General features: G+C 43.9%; 2 protein-coding genes across 3 annotated transcripts in view; one reads left to right on the forward strand and one right to left on the reverse strand.

The window, feature by feature from the left end:
- Positions 1 to 12,583, reverse strand: part of prss12 (serine protease 12) — a 78,360-nt gene extending 65,777 nt beyond the window's left edge. Inside the window, exon 1 of one of the 2 annotated variants that reach the window (XM_060916598.1) lies at positions 11,914 to 12,583. In XM_060916598.1, coding sequence (XP_060772581.1) covers positions 11,914 to 12,259 — 346 coding nt within the window. In that variant the 5' untranslated portion in view covers positions 12,260 to 12,583. The remainder of the gene's footprint in view (positions 1 to 11,913) is intronic. The other variant, XM_060916599.1, reaches the window with a different exon arrangement.
- A 3,997-nt stretch (positions 12,584 to 16,580) lies between these two features.
- On the forward strand, positions 16,581 to 22,088 carry LOC132882753 (uncharacterized). Its single transcript, XM_060915858.1, has 3 exons — positions 16,581 to 16,631; positions 16,845 to 16,994; positions 21,030 to 22,088. The coding sequence occupies exons 1-3, from the start codon at positions 16,610 to 16,612 to the stop codon at positions 21,722 to 21,724; spliced, it is 867 nt and encodes a 288-aa protein (XP_060771841.1). The 5' UTR covers positions 16,581 to 16,609; the 3' UTR covers positions 21,725 to 22,088.
- Positions 22,089 to 22,381: the final 293 nt, after the last annotated feature.

Here is a 22,381-nt window from a genome sequence, read left to right on the forward strand (position 1 = left end):
TTAGACATGGTTTCTGTCATGCTGGATGACGCAAGTGCTGCCAAAATAAAAACTATCTCTCTGTCCAATGACACTGTCGCCAGACGTATAAATGACATTGCTAACGATCTTCAAGAACAGCTGGTAGATAAACTCAAAGACAAACGTTTTGCCTTACAATTCGATGAAGCAACTGACAGCAACAAAGACTGTTTGTTTATTGCTTATGTACGTTCTGACATGACAAACTCCCTGTGTGAGGATCTACTTTTTTGTAAATATGTCAGAGACAGAGCCACAGCTGAAGAGCTATTCAAAATGCTGGACTGCTTCCTGACTGAGAATGGGCTAAAGTGGGATAACTGCATTGGTGTTTGCAGTGATGGTGCACAGACCATGGCAGGGATGAGAAAAGGACTTCGGGCACTCATCAAGAAGGCCTCACCTAATGCTGAGTGGACACACTGTGTTATACACAGAGAAGCACTGGCATCAAGGCACCTTTCCTCTGAATTAAGTGAGGTTATGACTGACATTTTACAACCCCGATTGCAAAAAAGTTGGGACAAAGTACAAATTGTAAATAAAAACGAAATGCAATAATTTACAAATCTCAAAAACTGATATTGTATTCACAATAGAACATAGACAACATATCAAATGTCGAAAGTGAGACATTTTGAAATTTCATGCCAAATATTGGCTCATTTGAAACTTCATGACAGCAACACATCTCAAAAAATTGGGACAGGGGCAATAAGAGGCTGGAAAAGTTAAAGGTACAAAAAAGGAACAGCTGGAGGACCAAATTGCAACTCATTAGGTCAATTGGCAATAGGTCATTAACATGACTGGGTATAAAAAGAGCATCTTGGAGTGGCAGCGGCTCTCAGAAGTAAAGATGGGAAGAGGATCACCAATCCCCCTAATTCTGCGCCGACAAATAGTGGAGCAATATCAGAAAGGAGTTCGACAGTGTAAAACTGCAAAGAGTTTGAACATATCATCATCTACAGTGCATAATATCATCAAAAGATTCAGAGAATCTGGAAGAATCTCTGTGCGTAAGGGTCAAGGCCGGAAAACCATACTGGGTGCCCGTGATCTTCGGGCCCTTAGATGGCACTGCATCACATACAGGCATGCTTCTGTATTGGAAATCACAAAATGGGCTCAGGAATATTTCTAGAGAACATTATCTGTGAACACAATTCACCGTGCCATCCGCCGTTGCCAGCTAAAACTCTATAGTTCAAAGAAGAAGCTGTATCTAAACATGATCCAGAAGCGCAGACGTCTTCTCTGGGCCAAGGCTCATTTAAAATGGACTGTGGCAAAGTGGGAAACTGTTCTGTGGTCAGACGAATCAAAATTTGAAGTTCTTTATGGAAATCAAGGACGCCGTGTCATTCAGACTAAAGAGGAGAAGGACGACCCAAGTTGTTATCAGCGCTCAGTTCAGAAGCCTGCATCTCTGATGATATGGGGTTGCATTAGTGCGTGTGGCATGGGCAGCTTACACATCTGGAAAGACACCATCAATGCTGAAAGGTATATCCAGGTTCTAGAGCAACATATGGTCCCTTCCAGATGACGTCTCTTTCAGGGAAGACCTTGCATTTTCCAACATGACAATGCCAAACCACATACTGCATCAATTACAGCATCATGGCTGCGTAGAAGAAGGGTCCGGGTACTGAACTGGCCAGCCTGCAGTCCAGATCTTTCACCCATAGAAAACATTTGGCGCATCATAAAACGGAAGATACGACAAAAAAGACCCAAGACAGTTGAGCAACTAGAATCCTACATTAGACAAGAATGGGTTAGCATTCCTATCCCTAAACTTGAGCAACTTGTCTCCTCAGTCCCCAGACGTTTACAGACTGTTGTAAAGAGAAAAGAGGATGTCTCACAGTGGTAAACATGGCCTTGTCCCAACTTTGAGATGTGTTGTTGTCATGAAATTTAAAATCACCTAATTTTTCTCTTTAAATGATACATTTTCTCAGTTTAAACATTTGATATGTCATCTATGTTCTATTCTGAATAAAATATGGAATTTTGAAACTTCCACATCATTGCATTCCGTTTTTATTTACAATTTATACTTTGTTCCAACTTTTTTGGAATCGGGGTTGTAGGTGTAGTCAATTTTATAAAGACCAGACCACTAAAGACAAGAGTCTTCTCTGCTATCTGTGAGGAGATGGGAGCCGAACATCAAGCTGTGCTGTTTCACAGTGAAGCAAGGTGGCTGTCACGAGGAAAAGTCTTGTCCCGAGTTTTTTATCTCAGAGGGCAGATAAGAATGTTTTTGGAGCAGGAGCACAAGTATGAAGTCGCAGAAAAATTTAGTGATGAGAACTTCCTGGCGAGACTGGCCTACCTGAGTGACATATTTGGAAAGCTAAATGAACTAAATCTACAGCTTCAAGGGAAAGATAAACACCTCCCTCAGGTCGCAGACAAGATCAGCTCTTTCACTCAAAAGCTTGCAATGTGGGGCAGGCGACTTGATGAAGGAAATACTGATTAATTCGAGAACCTGCATGAATTTCTTGACACTACTAACTATGATGCCACCTCAGTGATTCCATGTATTAAGCAGCATATCTCATCACTGATGGGATTCTTTAAAAAGTACTTCCCTGAAAACAGTTCCCAGTATGACTGGGTGAGAGATCCTTTCAGTGCACCAGCTCCAACTGGTTTCAGCTCTGCAGAGGAGGACCAGTTCATTGACATGACATCTGACTCCACATTGAGACTGAGGTTCACATCACAGACACTGAGTGAATTCTGGCTGAGTGTAGAGAGGCAGTATCCACTCTTAGGGCAGAGGGCTATGGGCGTTCTTCTTCCCTTTGTAACATCTTATCTTTGCGAGACTGTCTTCTCTGCTGTTGCTGCACTGAAGACCAAGTACAGGTCCCAGCTAAACATTGAGCAGGAGCTGAGAGTTGCAGTATCATGCTTCAAACCCCGCTTCGAAAAGCTGTGCACTGCAAAACGTGCTCATTGTAGCCATTAATCCTGACTTCCTCATTTTGATAAAAAAAATATATATATCAGCACAAATAGTTTTATTAATTTTTGTTTTGTAGGTTAAAGTGTTTTATATATTGTGCTCCTGATTTAATGTTGCTGATCAATTTGAATTTATTATTATTTATTGATTTTATTTAATTTTTCAGTATCAAATGGGGCGCGCCCCACTATTTGCAAAGGACTGAATTAGTCTGTTAAAAAATGTTTATAGTTTAAATAAGTTTTTTTTTTTTATTTTGCAAATTGCAAGCACTTTGATGGACTTTAAATCTTTTCTGTTACAGACTAAAAAACAATGTTAATAAAGTTATTCTTTGTTGTAAGTTGATCTATATTTCTTTCTTTTTTCTTTTTTTGTTTTCTTTAATGTTAATAAGGATAGAACGTTATGCAGAGGTGTACTTATATTATAAGTACACCTAACACCATTGTTATAAGTCTTATAACAATTTTATAGACAAATTATACAATTTTCGTCGCGGCGGAGAGTGGAGGGGCGCGAAATGTTTTCTTCTTCCTGGGGGGGGGAACAGAAAATAATTGAGAAGCACTGAATTAACCTTTGGACTGTGGGAGAAACCGGAGCACCTGGAGGAAACCCACATGGGGAGAACATGCAAACTCCACACAGAAAGGCCCTCGTTGGCCGCTGGGCTCGAACTCAGAACCTTCTTGCTGTGAGGGAACAGTGCTAATCACTACACCACCGTGCTGCCGCATTCTATTCTATTCTATTAAAAGAAAACACTGTCCTGATTGAAATCTCCCGCTCAAGCAAGAAATAAAACCACTCACCTTCCCTCGAACAAAAGGTTCTTGTAGAAACCTGTATTTAGTCAGAATATTATTTTAAAAATATGTTGCGAAATTATGAGCAACATGGTGGTGTAGTGGTTCGCACTGTCACCTCACAGTAAGAAGGTCCTGGGTTCAAGCCCAGTGGCCGGCGACTAGCCTAGGCCCGCCCATCCTAAGTGTGACGCAACACGAGGGCCTGTTGCGAGCTTAGTCTGGCAAGGCAAGCTATCTCCAGCTCTTCCAAGCTCCCGAAAAATCAGGAGCCAATCAACTTTGAGCATCTCCAACGGCCCAGGGTAGAGGCGTGTTCAAGGCAGTGACGTAGTAGAACTGCGACCGGAAGCCATAGATTGTTTACAGAATCTATGCCGGAAGCACTTTATTCACTAGAAACATTACGAACATGGAGCAGCGGCAAGCCTTTGACACAGCGGTAGATGCTCTATTGAAAGCATTCAACGGGAAGTTCTCATTGAAAACGGAGCAAAGAGCAGCCCTGGAGGTATTTATCTTCTTCCTGTTACTCAAGCAGTTTCCGTCGTGTCACATACGTCAGAGGAAAGAGTGATGTGATTGGTTTAAGCTTCGTTACAGCCTTTTCTGGCTTCGACCAGTAGCAAACTGAGGCATTTCAGGAAGGCGGGTCAACCAAACCTTTGGGAAACATTTGGGCTTAATATCTTTGCCAGACCAAATGCTCGTAGAGCTTTGAAGTCGCGTTAGCCAGACTAGCCGGCAACGGCCTTTCTGTGTGGAGTTTGCATGTTGTCCGTGTGGGTTTCCTCTGGTTTCCCCTACAGTCCAAAGGCATGCAGGTTAGGCTAACTGGTGGCTCTAAATTGACCGTGTGAATGGTTGTTTGTCTCTATGTGTCAGCCCTACGATGATCTGGCGACTTGTCCAGGGTGTACTGCGACCCTGCAGGATAAGTGGTTTAAAAAAAAAAAAAAGGTGTCTAAGACTTTTGCACAGCACTGTAGTTCCTAGACTGGGAATGGAAAGAGGATCAGAACTGAGCAGGTGATGAATCTAGGATTAAAAAATGTCTAACCTGTGGAATGTTCCAGACTTCCACTGCTCAGTTTTGTAATGTGTTTTGAATATGTGCTTTTTGCTTTTTTTTATTTCATGCAGATGCTAAATAATACATCTGAGGAGGTGTAAATGTAAAAGGGAATGAATGATCGGATTAGCGCATGAGTCGATGCTGTTGAAGTCTATTGCAATCAGTGCACAAGTTGTGTTGAAATGGTACAGCTGAGCGCTCGTGCACTCAGCATCATCAGCGCTGACATACTTGCCAACCCCCCCGATTTCAGAGGGAGGCTCCCGATTTTAGCCTCTGTCTCCTGCCTCCCGATTGTATTTGTTAAAAACTGGATAATCTCCCGGTTTTGGGAAATCCCTACTGCCAAGTTAAAAATACTCCCGATTATGTCCAATCAGAATCGTATGAGAAACACTGCTGACATCAACTGATTTTTAACCAATCAACGAACAGAACAACAGTCAGTTCCATAATGTAGGATTCACCCAGGCTGTCCGACATTTTTTACAAGCAGTCATTCATCATGGCCACTAAACCCAATACCACACGGCAAAAATCTCATTCTCATCATCTCATTATCTCTAGCCAATTTATCCTGTTCTACAGGGTCGCAGGCAAGCTGGAGCCTATCCCAGCTGACTACGGGCAAAAGGCGGGGTACACCCTGGACAAGTCGCCAGGTCATCACAGGGCTGACACAGACAACCATTCACACTCACACCTACGGTCAATTTAGAGTCACCAGTTAACCTAACCTGCATGTCTTTGGACTGTGGGGGAAACCGGAGCACCCGGAGGAAACCCACGCGGACACGGGGAGAACATGCAAACTCCGCACAGAAAGGCCCTCGCCGGCCACGGGGCTCGAACCCGGACCTTCTTGCTGTGAGGCGACAGCGCTAACCACTACACCACCATGCCGCCCTCTAGTTACATTTACTCCGTTACATTTACTTGAGTAAGTTTTTGGATAAATTGTACTCTTAAAAGTTGTTTTGTTGCAAAATACATTTTACTTTTACTTGAGTAATATTATTCTAAAGTAACAATACTCTTACTTGAGAAACAATATTTTGGCTACTCTAAGATTACTCACTTCTGGATAGAAAATTAGAATATAAATGTATTTGTGTTCCTTTGACTGTTATTTTTGTAAAGATTTAATTTATTTTTGTGGTAGTTAAAGTTTAAAGGACATGAATTTGCTGATTATTATTACTGTATTCCTAATTCTATTTCAAAATGTTGCTTTCCACATATTTTTTATCTTTATTGCCACAATAGAAAGAGCAGGGTGAGAGAGGAGACAGTGGACCAGAGGCCAACAGGGAGGATTATGCAGGGTCACAGGTAAGAAGAGAATATAACTAGCTATGTCACTACTACTATTCTTAATTCTATTTATCAATTTTACTTTGCACATTTACTATCTACACTACCGTTCAAAAGTTTGGGGTCACTTTGAAATGTCCTTATTTTTGAAAGAAAAGCACTGTTCTTTTCAATGAAGATCACTTTAAACTAATCAGAAATCCACTCTATACATTGCTAATGTGGTAAATGACTATTCTAGCTGCAAATGTCTGGTTTTTGGTGCAATATCTCCATAGGTGTATAGAGACCCATTTCCAGCAACTATCACTCCAGTGTTCTAATGGTACAATGTGTTTGCTCATTGCCTCAGAAGGCTAATGGATGATTAGAAAACCCTTGTACAATCATGTTAGCACAGCTGAAAACAGTTGAGCTCTTTAGAGAAGCTATAAAACTGACCTTCCTTTGAGCAGATTGAGGCCCTGTCCACACGGCAACGGATTCAGGTGAATCTGATCAAATTGTTTATCGTTTCGGCCTGGCGTCCACACGGCAGCGGCGTTTTGGGTGCCCCAAAACGAAATCTTTTGAGAACGGGTTCCAGAGTGAAAAAATCTGGCAACGGCGCCGTTGCGAAGTCGTCTGGATGAGTAGAACGGATTTGTTTACGATGAAGTCACAACCACATGACTGTCAGTGCTTCACGCCGGGTAGAAGTGTAACGAACTCGATGCGAGTTGTCAACAAATCCTATAACTTGGTTCATGAAACGCGCTTACAAAATATTTTCACTGTGAATATTTATTGTGTAATGGTGCAAAGAGATAGAGAGAGACAGAGAGAGAGAGAATAGCCCTTATAGCCCTTAGGGCAGAGTCTTTAGTCCAAACACTGCAGAAGCAGTACCAAACCGCGCACCGCCCGTGCGCTTTCCAAAAACAAAAACAATCCCGCCAGCAAACATAGAAAAAAAAGGAGCGATCTCACCTCTTCAGATGTTGGTTTAAGTCCGACAATACATTCCTCAAAAAGGGCGTAGAAGAACAAAGTAATCCATCAACGTGTAGCATTCAATTTATTCCAGACCATTAAAGAATTCTGGAGGATATCAGAATGTTGGCGTACCGGCTTCCATCTACCCCCATTCATTCCTCTTTCGGCGTCTTTCATTTTACGCTACTGATTAATAATCAAAACTTTATGTGGCTGATGCTACAGAAGAAGGGGTTTATGCGCATGCGTCTACTTCTTCTATTGTTCTGGTGTCTCCGATGGGACCGTCTTACAGCGCACGTAGTGGTGTGGCATGTGTATTGCATCGTTTTCAGCAAGCGTTGCATTGCCATATGAACCTGAAATTTTACTGATCCGTTGCCCATGTGGACACGATATTTTTAAAAAAAAAATCTCGTTGCCGTGTGGATGTAGCCTGAGTTTCTGAAGCATCACATTTGTGGGGTCGATTAAATGCTCAAAATGGCCAGAAAAATGTCTTGACTATATTTTCTATTCATTTTACAACTTATGGTGGTAAATAAAAGTGTGACTTTTCATGGAAAACACAAAATTGTCTGGGTGACCCCAAACGTTTGAACGGTAGTGTATATTATTGTAGGAGAAATTGTAACTGGTTAAAGAAATGTATATAGGATAAGAGTGACTCTAAGATTAGCATTTCCAATGCTCTTTCAGAACTAGTCTTATTTATATTAAATGTTTTTGTCTGTGTTGCAATAGGCAGCACAGGGAGAAGGTCATGTGTCAGGGGAGAGACCAGGCTGCAGCATTGGCAGGCAGGGAGAGGCTTCAGACAGAGATACAGCAGAGGATGGATCTTCTGTGGCCACTTTAAAATCACATCAGCCAGATCCTAAGACCATTGTGTCTCAGAAATTGGCAGACAAAACTCTAAGATTTCAGAGACAATGGTATCAAGTTCCTTGGTGCTGTGCTGTTTGAGGTTATGTGGTTCTTTAGCTGCTAAGGAGAGGTGCAATTGAATGCGAGAGGATGGTAAATCACTCAATAGACCTCTGAACAATTTGTCCCCCTCACTTCTAAAATGAGTGGCGGCACGGTGGTGTAGTGGTTAGCGCTGTCGCCTCACAGCAAGAAGGTCCGGGTTCGAGCCCCGTGGCCGGCGAGGGCCTTTCTGTGTGGAGTTTGCATGTTCTCCCCGTGTCCGCGTGGGTTTCCTCCTGGTGCTCCGGTTTCCCCCACAGTCCAAAGACATGCAGGTTAGGTTAACTGGTGACTCTAAATTGAGCGTAGGTGTGAATGTGAGTGTGAATGGTTGTCTGTGTCTATGTGTCAGCCCTGTGATGACCTGGCGACTTGTCCAGGGTTTACCCTGCCTTTCGCCCGTAGTCAGCTGGGATAGGCTCCAGCTTGCCTGTAGAACAGTATAAAGCAGCTGGAGATAATGAGATGAGATAAACATTCTTCTAAAGCATCACTTGTGTTAGTTTCTGTATGGATACGATATTCAGGCAGGAGATGTTTCGGCTCAAAATCTGATTTAAGACTTCCCTTTCATTGTTATTACATTAAAATTCAAGACAATTCAGATTTTTCACTCTGAGCTCTCTCATGCCCAGACGCGCAGCTTGTGAACAGGCAAGGCAGGCAACTGCTTGGGGCCCCCTGGCCCAGGGGCCCTCTGAGTGTCGGGGCCTGAGGGCTTATTTATTTTGTTTTTTTAATGCTTTTATTGTTCTTTACCATTGTATTCTCACATTTGGAATTTAAAAAAACTTTGGTTTCATGCATTTTTCGTTGGTGTCAGATTATTTATAATATACTGGTGGTGAGGGCGGCACGGTGGTGTAGATTTAGATTTAGATTCACTTTATTCATCCCACATCGGGGAAATTCACGTGTTACAGTAGCAAGAAAATGTCAAACAGATAACAAATAAAACTGAAATAAAAATTAGACAAACGAAGGATTAAATACAGAGGGCTATTTGCATTATCTACCGTGAAAAAGTATAGAAAAATTGCCTTATTGAGAGGCTCGGAAAAATTGCACATTACAGGTATACTCTGTATACATACACACATGTATACATAAATGGCGGCACGGTGGTGTAGTGGTTAGCGCTGTCACCTCACACCAAGAAGGTCCGGGTTCAAGCCCCGTGGCCGGCGAGGGCCTTTCTGTGCGGAGTTTGCATGTTCTCCCCGTGTCCGCGTGGGTTTCCTCCGGGTGCTCCGGTTTCCCCCACAGTCCAAAGACATGCAGGTTAGGTTAACTGGTGACTCTAAATTGACCGCAGGTGTGAATGTGAGTGTGAATGGTTGTCTGTGTCTATGTGTCAGCCCTGTGATGACCTGGCGACTTGTCCAGGGTGTACCCCGCCTTTCGCCCGTAGTCAGCTGAGATAGGCTCCAGCTTGCCTGCGACCCTGTAGAACAGGATAAAGCGGCTAGAGATAATGAGATGAAATGAGATGAGATAAACATTCTTCTAAAGCATCACTTGTGTTAGTTTCTGTATGGATACGATATTCAGGCAGGAGATGTTTCGGCTCAAAATCTGATTTAAGACTTCCCTTTCATTGTTATTACATTAAAATTCAAGACAATTCAGATTTTTCACTCTGAGCTCTCTCATGCCCAGACGCACAGCTTGTGAACAGGCAAGGCAGGCAACTGCTTGGGGCCCCCTGGCCCAGGGGCCCTCTGAGTGTCGGGGCCCGAGGGCTTATTTATTTTGTTTTTATTGTTCTTTACCATTGTATTCTCACATTCGGAATTTAAAAAAACCTTTGGTTTCATGCAGGGCAGCACGGTGGTGTAGTGGTTAGCGCTGTCGCCTCACAGCAAGAAGGTCCGGGTTCAAGCCCCGTGGCCGGCGAGGGCCTTTCTGTGCGGAGTTTGCATGTTGTCCGCGTGGGTTTCCTCCGGGTGCTCCGGTTTCCCCCACAGTCCAAAGACATGCAGGTTAGGCTAACTGGTGACTCTAAATTGACCGTAGGTGTGAATGTGAGTGTGAATGGTTGTCTGTGTCTATGTGTCAGCCCTGTGATGACCTGGCGACTTGTCCAGGGTGTACCCCGCCTTTTGCCCGTAGTCAGCTGGGATAGGCTCCAGCTTGCCTGCGACCCTGTAGAACAGGATAAAGCGGCTAGAGATAATGAGATGAAATGAGATGAGATAAACATTCTTCTAAAGCATCACTTGTGTTAGTTTCTGTATGGATACGATATTCAGGCAGGAGATGTTTCGGCTCAAAATCTGATTTAAGACTTCCCTTTCATTGTTATTACATTAAAATTCAAGACAATTCAGATTTTTCACTCTGAGCTCTCTCATGCCCAGACGCGCAGCTTGTGAACAGGCAAGGCAGGCAACTGCTTGGGGCCCCCTGGCCCAGGGGCCCTCTGAGTGTCGGGGCCCGAGGGCTTATTTATTTATTTTGCTTTTATTGTTCTTTACCATTGTATTCTCACATTCGGAATTAAAAAAAACTTTGGTTTCATGCAGGGCGGCACGGTGGTGTAGTGGTCAGCGCTGTCGCCTCACAGCAAGAAGGTCCGGGTTCGAGCCCCGTGGCCGGCGATGGCCTTTCTGTGCGGAGTTTGCATGTTGTCTGCGTGGGTTTCCTCCGGGTGCTCCGGTTTCCCCCACAGTCCAAAGACATGCAGGTTAGGTTAACTGGTGACTCTAAATTGACCGTAGGTGTGAATGTGAGTGTGAATGGTTGTCTGTGTCTATGTGTCAGCCCTGTGATGACCTGGCGACTTGTCCAGGGTGTACCCCGCCTTTCGCCCGTAGTCAGCTGGGATAGGCTCCAGCTTGCCTGTAGAACAGGATAAAGCGGCTAGAGATAATGAGATAAGATAAACATTCTTCTAAAGCATCACTTGTGTTAGTTTCTGTATGGATACGATATTCAGGCAGGAGATGTTTCGGCTCAAAATCTGATTTAAGACTTCCCTTTCATTGTTATTACATTAAAATTCAAGACAATTCAGATTTTTCACTCTGAGCTCTCTCATGCCCAGACGTGCAGCTTGTGAACAGGCAAGGCAGGCAACTGCTTGGGGCCCCCTGGCCCTCTGAGTGTCGGGGCCCGAGGGCTTATTTATTTATTTTGCTTTTATTGTTCTTTACCATTGTATTCTCACATTCGGAATTAAAAAAAACTTTGGTTTCATGCAGGGCGGCACGGTGGTGTAGTGGTCAGCGCTGTCGCCTCACAGCAAGAAGGTCCGGGTTCGAGCCCCGTGGCCGGCGATGGCCTTTCTGTGCGGAGTTTGCATGTTGTCCGCGTGGGTTTCCTCCGGGTGCTCCGGTTTCCCCCACAGTCCAAAGACATGCAGGTTAGGTTAACTGGTGACTCTAAATTGACCGTAGGTGTGAATGGTTGATGTGTCTATGTGTCAGCCCTGTGATGACCTGGCGGCTTGTCCAGGGTGTACCCCGCCTTTCGCCCGTAGTCAGCTGGGATAGGCTCCAGCTCGCCTGCGACCCTGTAGAACAGGATAAAGCGCCTGGTCAGAAGGGCCCCCTGGAAATTTTTGCTTGGGGCCACAACAGACTCTAGAATCTCTGCTCATGCCTGATGCATGAATCCTCTAACCTAGATGGAACAATATCAACAATTCAAAAACTCTTTAATGGGATCGATTTCAAATGGCGTGCAATTAATTGAAAAGGTCGTTCATGCACTTTTCTCCCCAGTGGGAATGTTGTAAAGTCGGCAGGCATGCAGCAGACCTTGCTTGCAGTCGCAGTAGCCCCAGTCGACGCGTCCGCGCGCGTTGCGGAAGAAGCACCAGGGCCGGATCCTGGCGTCCGGGTTCCTGCAGAAGTTGTGCTCGCCGAGTCCTCTGCCCGGATAGCGCGCGCTCACGCCGCTCACCTCGCTCCAGCGGATGCACCGCGCGCCCGACTCCGTGACGTCCACTGAGCCGCGGTATGACGCGCCTCTGCGCGCGCGGCTCTGCGTGCACTCGCTGAACGGGTTCGGGGAAGAACAAGTCGCCGAGAGCGCGAGCACGAGGACGCGAAGCAGCAGGCACGCGGAGGGACAGGAGCGCGCGCTCGCCTCCATCACCTTCATCGCTTCAGCATTCTCCGCGCGCGACCGGAACCCAACGAGAGAAGCGCGCGCGCGGGGGTTCACCAAGGCAAGCTCATTAACGCCAAGCGGCTCGCGCGCACACTGACTGACTGACTGACCGATGATGCCTGACGTTACCTCTGAGTCACGTGACTCAATCAAGCCCACACATGCGCGAGTATTATTATGAGCCCTATAATAAACATAACTCTGTAATAATCCTGTACTGTAGTTCGTCAGCCAGCAATCATGTCCTGACTGCTGCAGTCCACTTCACCAGGATAAAAATAGCAGCACGGCGTTATGAAGGCTCAAAAGCTTCACATCTTTCTGTCTGTGAGCTCGTCACTCGAAAGTTTCAAAAAAGAATTATTTTTGTTATTATCCTAGCAGGAATTACACAAGTCCGACCGACTGCAATAAACAGATATCTGAAAAAGAGAGTCTACGCAGAGAAGTGACTCGGTTCTAGATCAATGCTTCCATCTGGTGTTCACACAACGCATTTGCAGTTTAACATGACAGAAAACTGGAGCCTATCCCAGCTGACTACGGGCGAAAGGCGGGGTACACCCTGGACAAGTCGCCAGGTCATCACAGGGCTGACACATATACACAGACAACCATTCACACTCACATTCACACCTACGGTCAATTTAGAGTCACCAGTTAACCTAACCTGCATGTCTTTGGACTGTGGGGGAAACCGGAGCACCCGGAGGAAACCCACGCGGACACGGGGAGAACATGCAAACTCCGCACAGAAAGGCCCTCGTTAGCCACGGGGCTCAAACCCGGACCTTTTTGCTGTGAGGAGACAGCGCTAACCACTACACCACCGTGCCGCCCCAACTTGACTTGTATGTTTCCAAAATGTTTCTGTTGCCCAACCCTGCTCAGAGAGAACCCCCTGTCCTGGATGCCAGTCTACATTGTGTTCTCCCTGATGCAGGGTTGGGAACATTATGATATAATAGCAATCATAAAACTGTAGGACTATTACTAGTCCTCCTCCTTCTTCTCCTCCTCCTCCTACTACTACCACCACTATCCATCCATCCATTATCCTGTTCTACAGGGTCACAGGCAAGCTGGAGCCTATCCCAGCTGACTGCGGGCGAAAGGCGGGGTACACCCTGGACAAGTCACCAGGTCATCACAGGGCTGACACATAGAGACAAACAACCATTCACACACCTTCACATTCACACCTACGGTCAATTTAGAGCCACCAATTAACCTAACCTGCATGTCTTTGAACTGTGGGGGAAAACGGAGCACCCGGAGGAAACCCACACAGACACGGGGAGAACATGCAAACGCCACACAGAAAGGCTCTCGTCTGCCACTGGGCTCAAACCCAGGACCTTCTTGCTGTGAAGTGACAGTGCTAACCACTATACCACCATGCCGCCCACTAATAATAATAATCATGATCATCATTGTCCTCCTACTCCTGCATTACATTACAGGCATTTAGCAGACGCTCTTATCCAGAGCGATTTACAACATACCCAGAGCAGCCTGGGGAGCAGTTGGGGGTTAGATGCCTTGATCAAGGGCACTTCAGCCATTCCTGCTGGTGCAGGGAATCAAATCGGTGATCTTTTGGTCCCAAAGCTACTTCTCTAACATTAGGCCATGACTAGAAGAAGAAGAAAAAGAAGAAGAAGCCTTTATTTTTGTCACATGTACTCTCAAGCACAGTGAAATTCTTCCTCATAGTGTTTCCAAATCACTGATTTGATTCCTGCTGGTGCAGGGAATCAAATTGGTGATCTTTTGGTCCCAAAGCTACTTCTCTAACCATTAGGCCATGACTAGAAGAAGAAGAAGAAGAAGAAGAAGAAGAAGAAGAGAAAGAAGCCTTTATTTTTGTCACATGTATACTCAAGCACAGTGAAATTCTTCCTCTGCATTTAACCCATCTGAAGCATTGAACACAAGGCACACAAGTGAGCAATGAGCATGCGTGCGCACATACACACACAGAGCAGTGGGCAGCTATGCTACAGTGCCTGGGGAGCAGTTGGGGGTTAGGTGCCTTGCTCAAGAGCACTTCAGCCATGATACAGAGGGAGGGGAAATGCTGTTCATTCACTCAACTCCCCTCTAATTTTTCCTGCCGGTCCTAGGAATCGAACCAGCAACCATTTGGGCCCAAGGCTGCTTTTCTAACCTTGTAAACAACAACAACAACAACAACAACTACTACTAACAATAATAATGATAATAATAATAATAATAATAGTCCCCTTCCTACTCCTCCTCTTCCTCCTACTACTACGACTTCTAAAATCCCTGGTGGGAGCCGTGGGATCTGCAATGAGCCTGGAAGTGATCGGACCTGTGCCTTAGGGCGTATTCACACCTACGTTGTTTGGTCCGGACCAAACGACCAAATGAACCAAATTTCCCTTGGTCCGGACCTTTTGGGTTGGTCTGAATACAAACCACCGAACTCTGGTCCGGACCAAACAAGCGGACCGAGACCGAGCTGCAAGGTCGGACTCGGTCCGGACCAAAGGAACTCTGGTGTGGGCCTTTTGGAGGTGTGAAAATAGACCGGACCTAATCTGACAGTTTTGCTTTTTTGTACCTCGGGAGCTTCTGTCGTTTGTCGAGCATTATGGGAAACAGAGTCTTGACACTCCACCGCAAAGTGCAAACACTGTTTCGGTTGTCAAGGGAACCTTACAACAGTCGTTCAGTCATTCAGACCAGTGGTAGGCTAGACTACAGAGTACAAAAAATGAGTAGGGGGCAAACGTGGGCCGAGGAAGAAACGCGTACCCTTGTGGATTTATGGGCAGATGTCCACATATCTGAGCTTTTGGAGAGAACACACAAAAATGCCGACGTGTTTGCTGTATTCAGTGAGAAAATGAAGGAGAAGGGGTTCACACGCTCCCCAGAACAATGTCGGCTAAAAGTGAAGAAACTCCGTCAGACCTACATTAAAATCAGGGACATTCTTTCAAAAAGTGGCGGTACTAGCGACGCAAAAACGAAATTCATCTATTACGATGGATAAGGCGAATATCCCGACACATACCTCCTCCGTCTTGCGTGAAGAGCCAGAACTGTCACAACATGATGTGCGCTCATCAGCGCTATCCTCCGTAGCCGCCTTGCCCTTTGAAGTCGTCGTTGATAAATTACTTGTACAACAGCATAGTAATCGCACAATTGTGAAAACAGTCAAAACTGGATAAAACATATAGCTTTGATGACATTAAAAAGAATAACAGCACGGAAAGCCTCCATGACTACTTTTGAACTTAACGCTTTGTGCGCGTGTCGTCTCTGACCAATAGCTGAACGACCTCAGGGCGCGTGGCTTTGTTGACAGATTTTGGTCCGCTTACTAAAATGTACAGTGTGAAAGCGAACCGCACCAAAATGAAAAAAAAAAAAACATTTGGTTCGGACCAAAGCAAGTGAACTATCGAACTATCCTGGTCTGAATACACCCTTAGACAGGAGGCATGGAGATGGCAACCTTTATAAGGACTAAATCAGGTACTATATTGTTTTACAGGTCCAGTTCTTTGTTTTTTTTTTTATCAGTTTTTCTTTTCACAGTGACGTGCAACTGCACACTCCCTTTATCTATATAGGCTACCAGAAAAATCTTTCTATTTTTTTACCCTCTTACTTTTAAAAGTTTCATTTTCTATGAAGATATTGTTTTAAGGTTGTTAAAAGTTTTGTGGATGTGTGAAAATTTGTCATAATTTTATCGTCAACACGACTGATTGTACTGTTGACAATAAAAACTTTTTTTTTCAATACACTTTTGCTCGGGCCACAACCATTGTTGCTGTTTTTATCCTGTTCTACAAATTTTCCAGGTAATTTGTAAGGAATTTAAAGAAACCTAAATTATAAAAATACAGTTGTATTTTATTAACAGAAAATATTGAACAGCAACATTCATCTTTCAACGCCAGAGGAAGCAGAGTACACTTAACAGGCTACAATGCAAATTAATAACTCTTTAAATTCTGTTTTTTATCTTATTCAAAATCAGAGAATAGCTTGTTTGCACCGTGACGCCTGTGCGCATGCGTTAACTGTTTCCGGCTCGTCAAAGCGCTGCGCATGCGCACATGACGGAAAAAACATAATGGAAGCGTATTTTTTGTTTGTTTGTTTGTTTTATTGTCAACAATACAATCAGTCGTGTTGACAATAAAATTATGTTGACAATAAAATTATCACACAACACACCTTTTACAACGTTAAAACAATATTTACGCATGCGCGACGCTCTGACGAGCCAACAGTTAACGCATGCGCAATGCAAATTTGTCTGTGGGTGGGGCGAATCAGTGACGTCATTTCAACATGGCTGCGCACTGTGAGAACAGTAAGTAAAGTAGTCATTGTTTTTAAATGAGTCTATAGCAGTAGATCGTTAAAATTTGTAGGCAGAGTACTTGGTTAAATCTATAACAGATTTTTAGAAGGTTATAAATCTGTTTATAGGTTATCAGCGTTAGAGAATGATCACTCATATGTTAGCTTGTTGCTAATGCTACTAGTAACTGGAGTGTGACTGTAACGTTGTGTTTAAATCCAGTAATCAACGCGGACGGTGAGGTGACCCTGATCCTAGACCCAGAGAAGAGCACATTTCTTGGCAATGCTCCTCTGTACCAGTCATCCGATGATCCCAATACATATTACCTTGATGAAGCATTGACTGTGAAAGTGAACTTGTATACTACTGGTGAGTTCAAATCTATATCATGGTATATGACTTATTTTCTTTCTTTTTCCCCCAAGCATGATTTCGTCTCGGGCAGCACGGTGGTGTAGTGGTTAGCGCTGTCGCCTCAGAGCAAGAAGGTCCGGGTTCGAGCCCCGTGGCCGGCGAGGGCCTTTCTGTGTGGAGTTTGCATGTTCTCCCCGTGTCCGTGTGGGTTTCCTCTGGGTGCTCCGGTTTCCCCCACAGTCCAAAGACATGCAGGTTAGGTTAACTGGTGACTCTAAATTGACCGTAGGTGTGAATGGTTGTCTGTGTCTATGTGTCAGCCCTGTGATGACCTGGCGACTTGTCCAGGGTGTACCCCGCCTTTCGCCCATAGTCAGTTCGGATAGGCTCCACCTTGCCTGCGACCCTGTGGAACAGGATAAAGCGGCTAGAGATAATGAGATGAGATGATTTCGTCTCATGCAACATGGCCAAAGCATTCATTTTATACATAAAATGCATTACAACTGCAGCATCATGAATGAATAACTAGTTAATGTCTTAACTAGTTGTTTTCCTACTGTAACTAGCCTAGTTGCCTTCATCATCCGCATAGAGACAAAGTGAGATTGAGATGGTTTGGATATGTACAGAGGAGAGATCCAGGGTATATTGGGAAAATAATGGTGGAGATGGAGTTGCCAGGTAGAAGGAAAAGAGGAAGACTAAAGTGGTGAAAGAGGACATGAGGACTGTTGGTGTGACAGAAAAAGATAAGGAGGAGATGGAAGGACGTTATCCACTGTGGTGACCCCTAACAGGAACAGCCGAAAGATGAACAGTTTCTCTTCACTGGAACACAGAGGCCCAAAGCTCTTCCAGCATGACAACACCCATGTACACAAACTAAGCTCCCTGAGATATGGTTTGTCAGGTTAAGAACTTGAGTACCCCACTGAGCACCTTTGGGATGAACTGGATCACTGACTGCACCCCAGGCCTCCTCGTCTGTCATCAGAACCTGATCTTACTAATCAGGCCGAGAAATTCATATATTTTTTCACCAGCCAGCCGGACTAGTTACCTTCCAAAGTAACTAGCCAAACAGAAAATTAACTTGCCAAAATTTGTTCATGTATGAATTTTACTTCTGTCAAAAATAACACAAAAGAGAGTAGTTACCATTGTTCATGACTAATGTGCATTTATTTCAAGACCCGAGTATTTTGATACTGTTGTTAAATACATAAATGAGAACAACATAATATAATATCAACAAATAATAATATATTGGAAAACTTGGCAACTTGGTGTATGAGTATTGAAAACAAATATACTTACTATCATGACTATAGCACCCAAAATATGTCCAACATGCTTTCTGAATTTAAAGGTCTCATTGCATCGTTTTTTCATTAATTGTGCGGTGGTCTCTAGTATGAATGAATGCCCTGTGAGCCGGTTTTGGTGAAAAAAATGCTGTGGTTCTCCTGTTTCAGGCTGTTCTAGTTTGGTGGAGGGAGAACGACAGGATTTCAGCTCTTACTCATTAATATTCATGACATGTAAACGTGTTACCTCTGATTGGCTAACAGCACTGTGACGCTACCTCCAGTGGGTCAGAACAAGCGGATGTGGGTGTCTTTTGTAAAAACTGTTCTGATTGGCTATTATGGTCTCGACATCGATGTTTTGACCAGTAACAATGTAGATAACACGGATTTTACATCACATTCAACAAGATTTAAACGAGACTAAAGATGGCGACTTACAAATAATGTGTAAACATCGTTGGAGTTAATAAAGTTTGAACAGCATGAAGGAACATACCCCCCAAAATTAATAAAAAAAAATTCTCAACGGATTTGGCATAATATAAAAAGGTAATTTTTTACTCAGAAAAAGTGGAAATCCGCCGAAAAGCGGAAAACTCTCATCCCTGCCTAGCTTGTGACCATGTCATGCATGCTAACGTGGAGAATATGAACATGCTATTTTGTAACAAAACCCTTCAAAAAAAAAAGTTCATGTTTTACTTACAGCTTGTGAGCTGGTGGTCGATCGTCTTGACGGTACAGATCCAGGTATTAAAAACAACCTCGAAGCAAAACCACTACTGAAGGCACCGAAGTTTGAAAAGTCACTGTGGTTGAAATGATCAGAACACAGTACTAATGTTGCATTATACTTCGCTGGTGGTGTTCCAAAGATAAATTCCGACCATTTCTTCTTCAGCTCTTCTATCTTGGGCAAGAAATGCAACGTTGATGTGTTATTGCCACAAATAACACAGGCACAAACTTGTTCAGCCATGTTTTCAACTTGCTGTTAGGTCCTCTTCGTTAGCTACTGACAAGATGGGCTCTGCTGTCTCTCCTTGCGCTTAAATCCGAACTTCCTTCCCGTGGGCGGTCGCAAGCCAAGGTGGGCGAGGCCATGAATACTAATTTTCGAACTTACATAAGTTTGTATGGCTTTTTCTGATTCGCTCGTTTTTCTGACTATTTTCTTTCATAAGCTAATACAGGGAATGGGAGTAGAATTATATTTTCGCATGCATATGCAACTCGGAGTGAACTATGGTATTTCAAAAAGAGCCAGTATTAAACATTTTTGGTGGAATGGCACCTTTAACCATTTATGAGGGAGAAAGCATCAGGAGCTTCATATTGATTAGGAATGAAAAAAATTAATTATTCCATAAAAAACGTGGGGCGGCACGGTGGTGTAGTGGTTAGCGCTGTCGCCTCACAGCAAGAAGGTCCTTGGTTCGAGCCCCGGGGCCGGCGGGGGCCTTTCTGTGTGGAGTTTGCATGTTCTCCCCGTGTCCGCGTGGGTTTCCTCCGGGTGCTCCGGTTTCCCCCACAGTCCAAAGACATGCAGGTTAGGTTAACTGGTGACTCTAAATTGACCGTAGGTGTGAGTGTGAATGGTTGTCTGTGTCTATGTGTCAGCCCTGTGATGACCTGGCGACTTGTCCAGGGTGTACCCCGCCTTTCGCCCGTAGTCAGCTGGGATAGGCTCCAGCTTGCCTGCGACCCTGTAGAAGGATAAAGTGGCTAGAGATAATGAGATGAGATAAAAAACGTATCGCAGCCAAGGCCTACCCTGCTTCCACGTTTGCTTATAAGTCCTTTGTTGTTTCTCCTTCTCATACGCTTTATCGGCGGCTGTTTTCTCCTCTTCAGACCGAGGTCGCTTTGTCCCCGTCTCTGGCGGTTTCTGTACACCTTTCAGAAAATTCCACATCGCAATGTAGCTTTGGCAGATGTAGATGTAAACAACAACAAAAACACGTGTTTAAATGGGCAATAATGTGGCCACATCTATTGAATTTGATAACGTGATTACCGCGATATTCAACGAGATGCGTTATATGCATGCACAGTAGTGAAAAAACCGACAGCCTGACTTGTACACGATATGATTCGGAATTCTTCGGTATTTTCCGTCCTGCCGATAAACACATCGATTAACACAGACAAGGCACACGCTTAATATGTGGCGGCTTTAGTTGACGGGTGTGTCTGAATCTTCGCTTCATATATATATTTTTTTATTTTCAACTAGCCAGCCAGGCTGGCTAGTGACAGGAATTACCCGCCAAATGACAAATTAAGTCGCCTCGGGCGACCGGACCACCGCGAATTTCGAGCCGTGCTAATGCTCTTGTGGCTGAATGATCACAAGTTCCCACAGCCACACACCAAAATCTAGTGGAAAGCCTTCCCAGAAAAGTGGAGCTTATCATGACAGCAGCAAGACAGGATGTTCAACAAGCACATATGGCTCTGATGGTCAGGTGTCCACAAATTTTGGCCATATTATGTAGAAACTGGTTTTGAGCATGATTGTAATCATCTATGTAAGTATTTATTTCTTACAGGGACTATAGAAGTGAACAGTCTTGTCATAAGTGAACAATGGAATGCCAGAAGTTACTGAAAATATTGAAAACCTTATTTATTTATATATACAAAAGGTGACTTAGAATGTAATGTAATGTGCTTCTGTTTTTTCTTTTTTCTTAAAGTTGTTGATTTTACATCTCTGATTCTTTTACTCTTATAGTAACCAACCAAGAGGATGAGGTGTATATTGTGGAGTCTGAACCCATGCTAGAAAATGAATCGTTTAATAAAGAGCAAACTCTCTTTCTGATCGATTTGATGCGCCAGCAGTTGGAGGCAGATGGCGAAAGTCTCCTTGGAACGTTAAAGGAGCTGAATCCCCGAATCAAGTCAGGCAAAAGCCGCAGGAAACATATGTGGAGGGAGATGGCTACTCGGCTCTCAAAACACTTTAGTCAGGTCTTCCATCCTGATCATGTGGCGAGAAAATGGTACACGCTTGAGGATGAATACAAAAAGGCCAAAGACAATAATAGGACAACTAATCAAGAAGCCATGACGTTCCAGTTTTTTAGTGAGATGGAAGAGCTGTTGGGTGGGCATCATGATGTCGAATTTCCTGTTGTTGGCACGGTGAAAGGTGTAGAGGTGCGCAGGCCAAAGGCATTAAACATAGACGGTGAAAGGGACTCGCCTGTGACAGCGCACACAGGATCCACTACACCAGCAGTAACACCAACACGACCTCCTCTGCTCAAACGGAGAAGAACCGATAAGCACTATTTGACTCTTTTGGACTTTTTAAAGGAGTCTGCAGCAGCTCGTCAGCGGCGCCATGAGGAGACTCTGGCCCAGATGAAATCTGCTCAAGATGGGTTTGAGGCTCTAATGAACAGATGCCTGGACAAACTTTGACCTCATCTGTGTGTCTATAACCACACAAACCATTCAACTCTGATATTTTGTGTATTTACTTAGTGTGTTTTTTTTTTTTTTTTTTGCTCATCTTTTGTGTATAATGGAATATATGACTGACTGACTGGACCATGTAAAAATATTTTTATACGAGTATTGTGATTTGATAGAACAGTATTTAAATTCCTGAGCTCATTCAGAGAACCTGAAGTAAAGGAATTTGTGAACTATTGAGTCTTTTGTATATCACTTTGATGATGATTCCTGTTTAAGTCTCAGAAGCAAACCAAAGGAATGAATGTAGCTTGGACATTTATATTCAGCACACTTGCATACATAGGAGAGAAAGTTTATACACCCCATTGTTATTAATGGAAACCAAAAATAAATAATGTTTTCATAAAGCAATCTTTTTTATTACCTTTAATGTGATATGGTAATACAAGTGGGGGGAAAATGGAAATGTTTTAGAGGAAAAAAACGAAACTAAGCCCATTGCACAAGTATGTACACCCTTAACCTTAGCACATTTGCCAGTAAAACAGCATGCAGTGTTTGGGGGTAAGATTATATAATATTTGGTTAATATTTAGCGATTTTAGGGTAATATTTAATAATTTTATTCCACTTTGTCTTATATATACTCCAAGTCGATAA

This window comes from Neoarius graeffei, chromosome 3 (genome assembly GCF_027579695.1).
Source record: "Neoarius graeffei isolate fNeoGra1 chromosome 3, fNeoGra1.pri, whole genome shotgun sequence".
Lineage (NCBI taxonomy): Eukaryota > Metazoa > Chordata > Actinopteri > Siluriformes > Ariidae > Neoarius > Neoarius graeffei.

Bases quoted from the DNA above. Each gene is read 5' to 3' on its own strand.
- LOC132882753 (XM_060915858.1), top strand. From the start codon at position 16,610: ATGGCTGCGCACTGTGAGAACA. The intron at 16,632-16,844 runs GTAAGTAAAGTA...GTTTAAATCCAG, and splicing joins GGCTGCGCACTGTGAGAACA to TAATCAACGCGGACGGTGAG. The intron at 16,995-21,029 runs GTGAGTTCAAAT...TTACTCTTATAG, and splicing joins AGTGAACTTGTATACTACTG to TAACCAACCAAGAGGATGAG.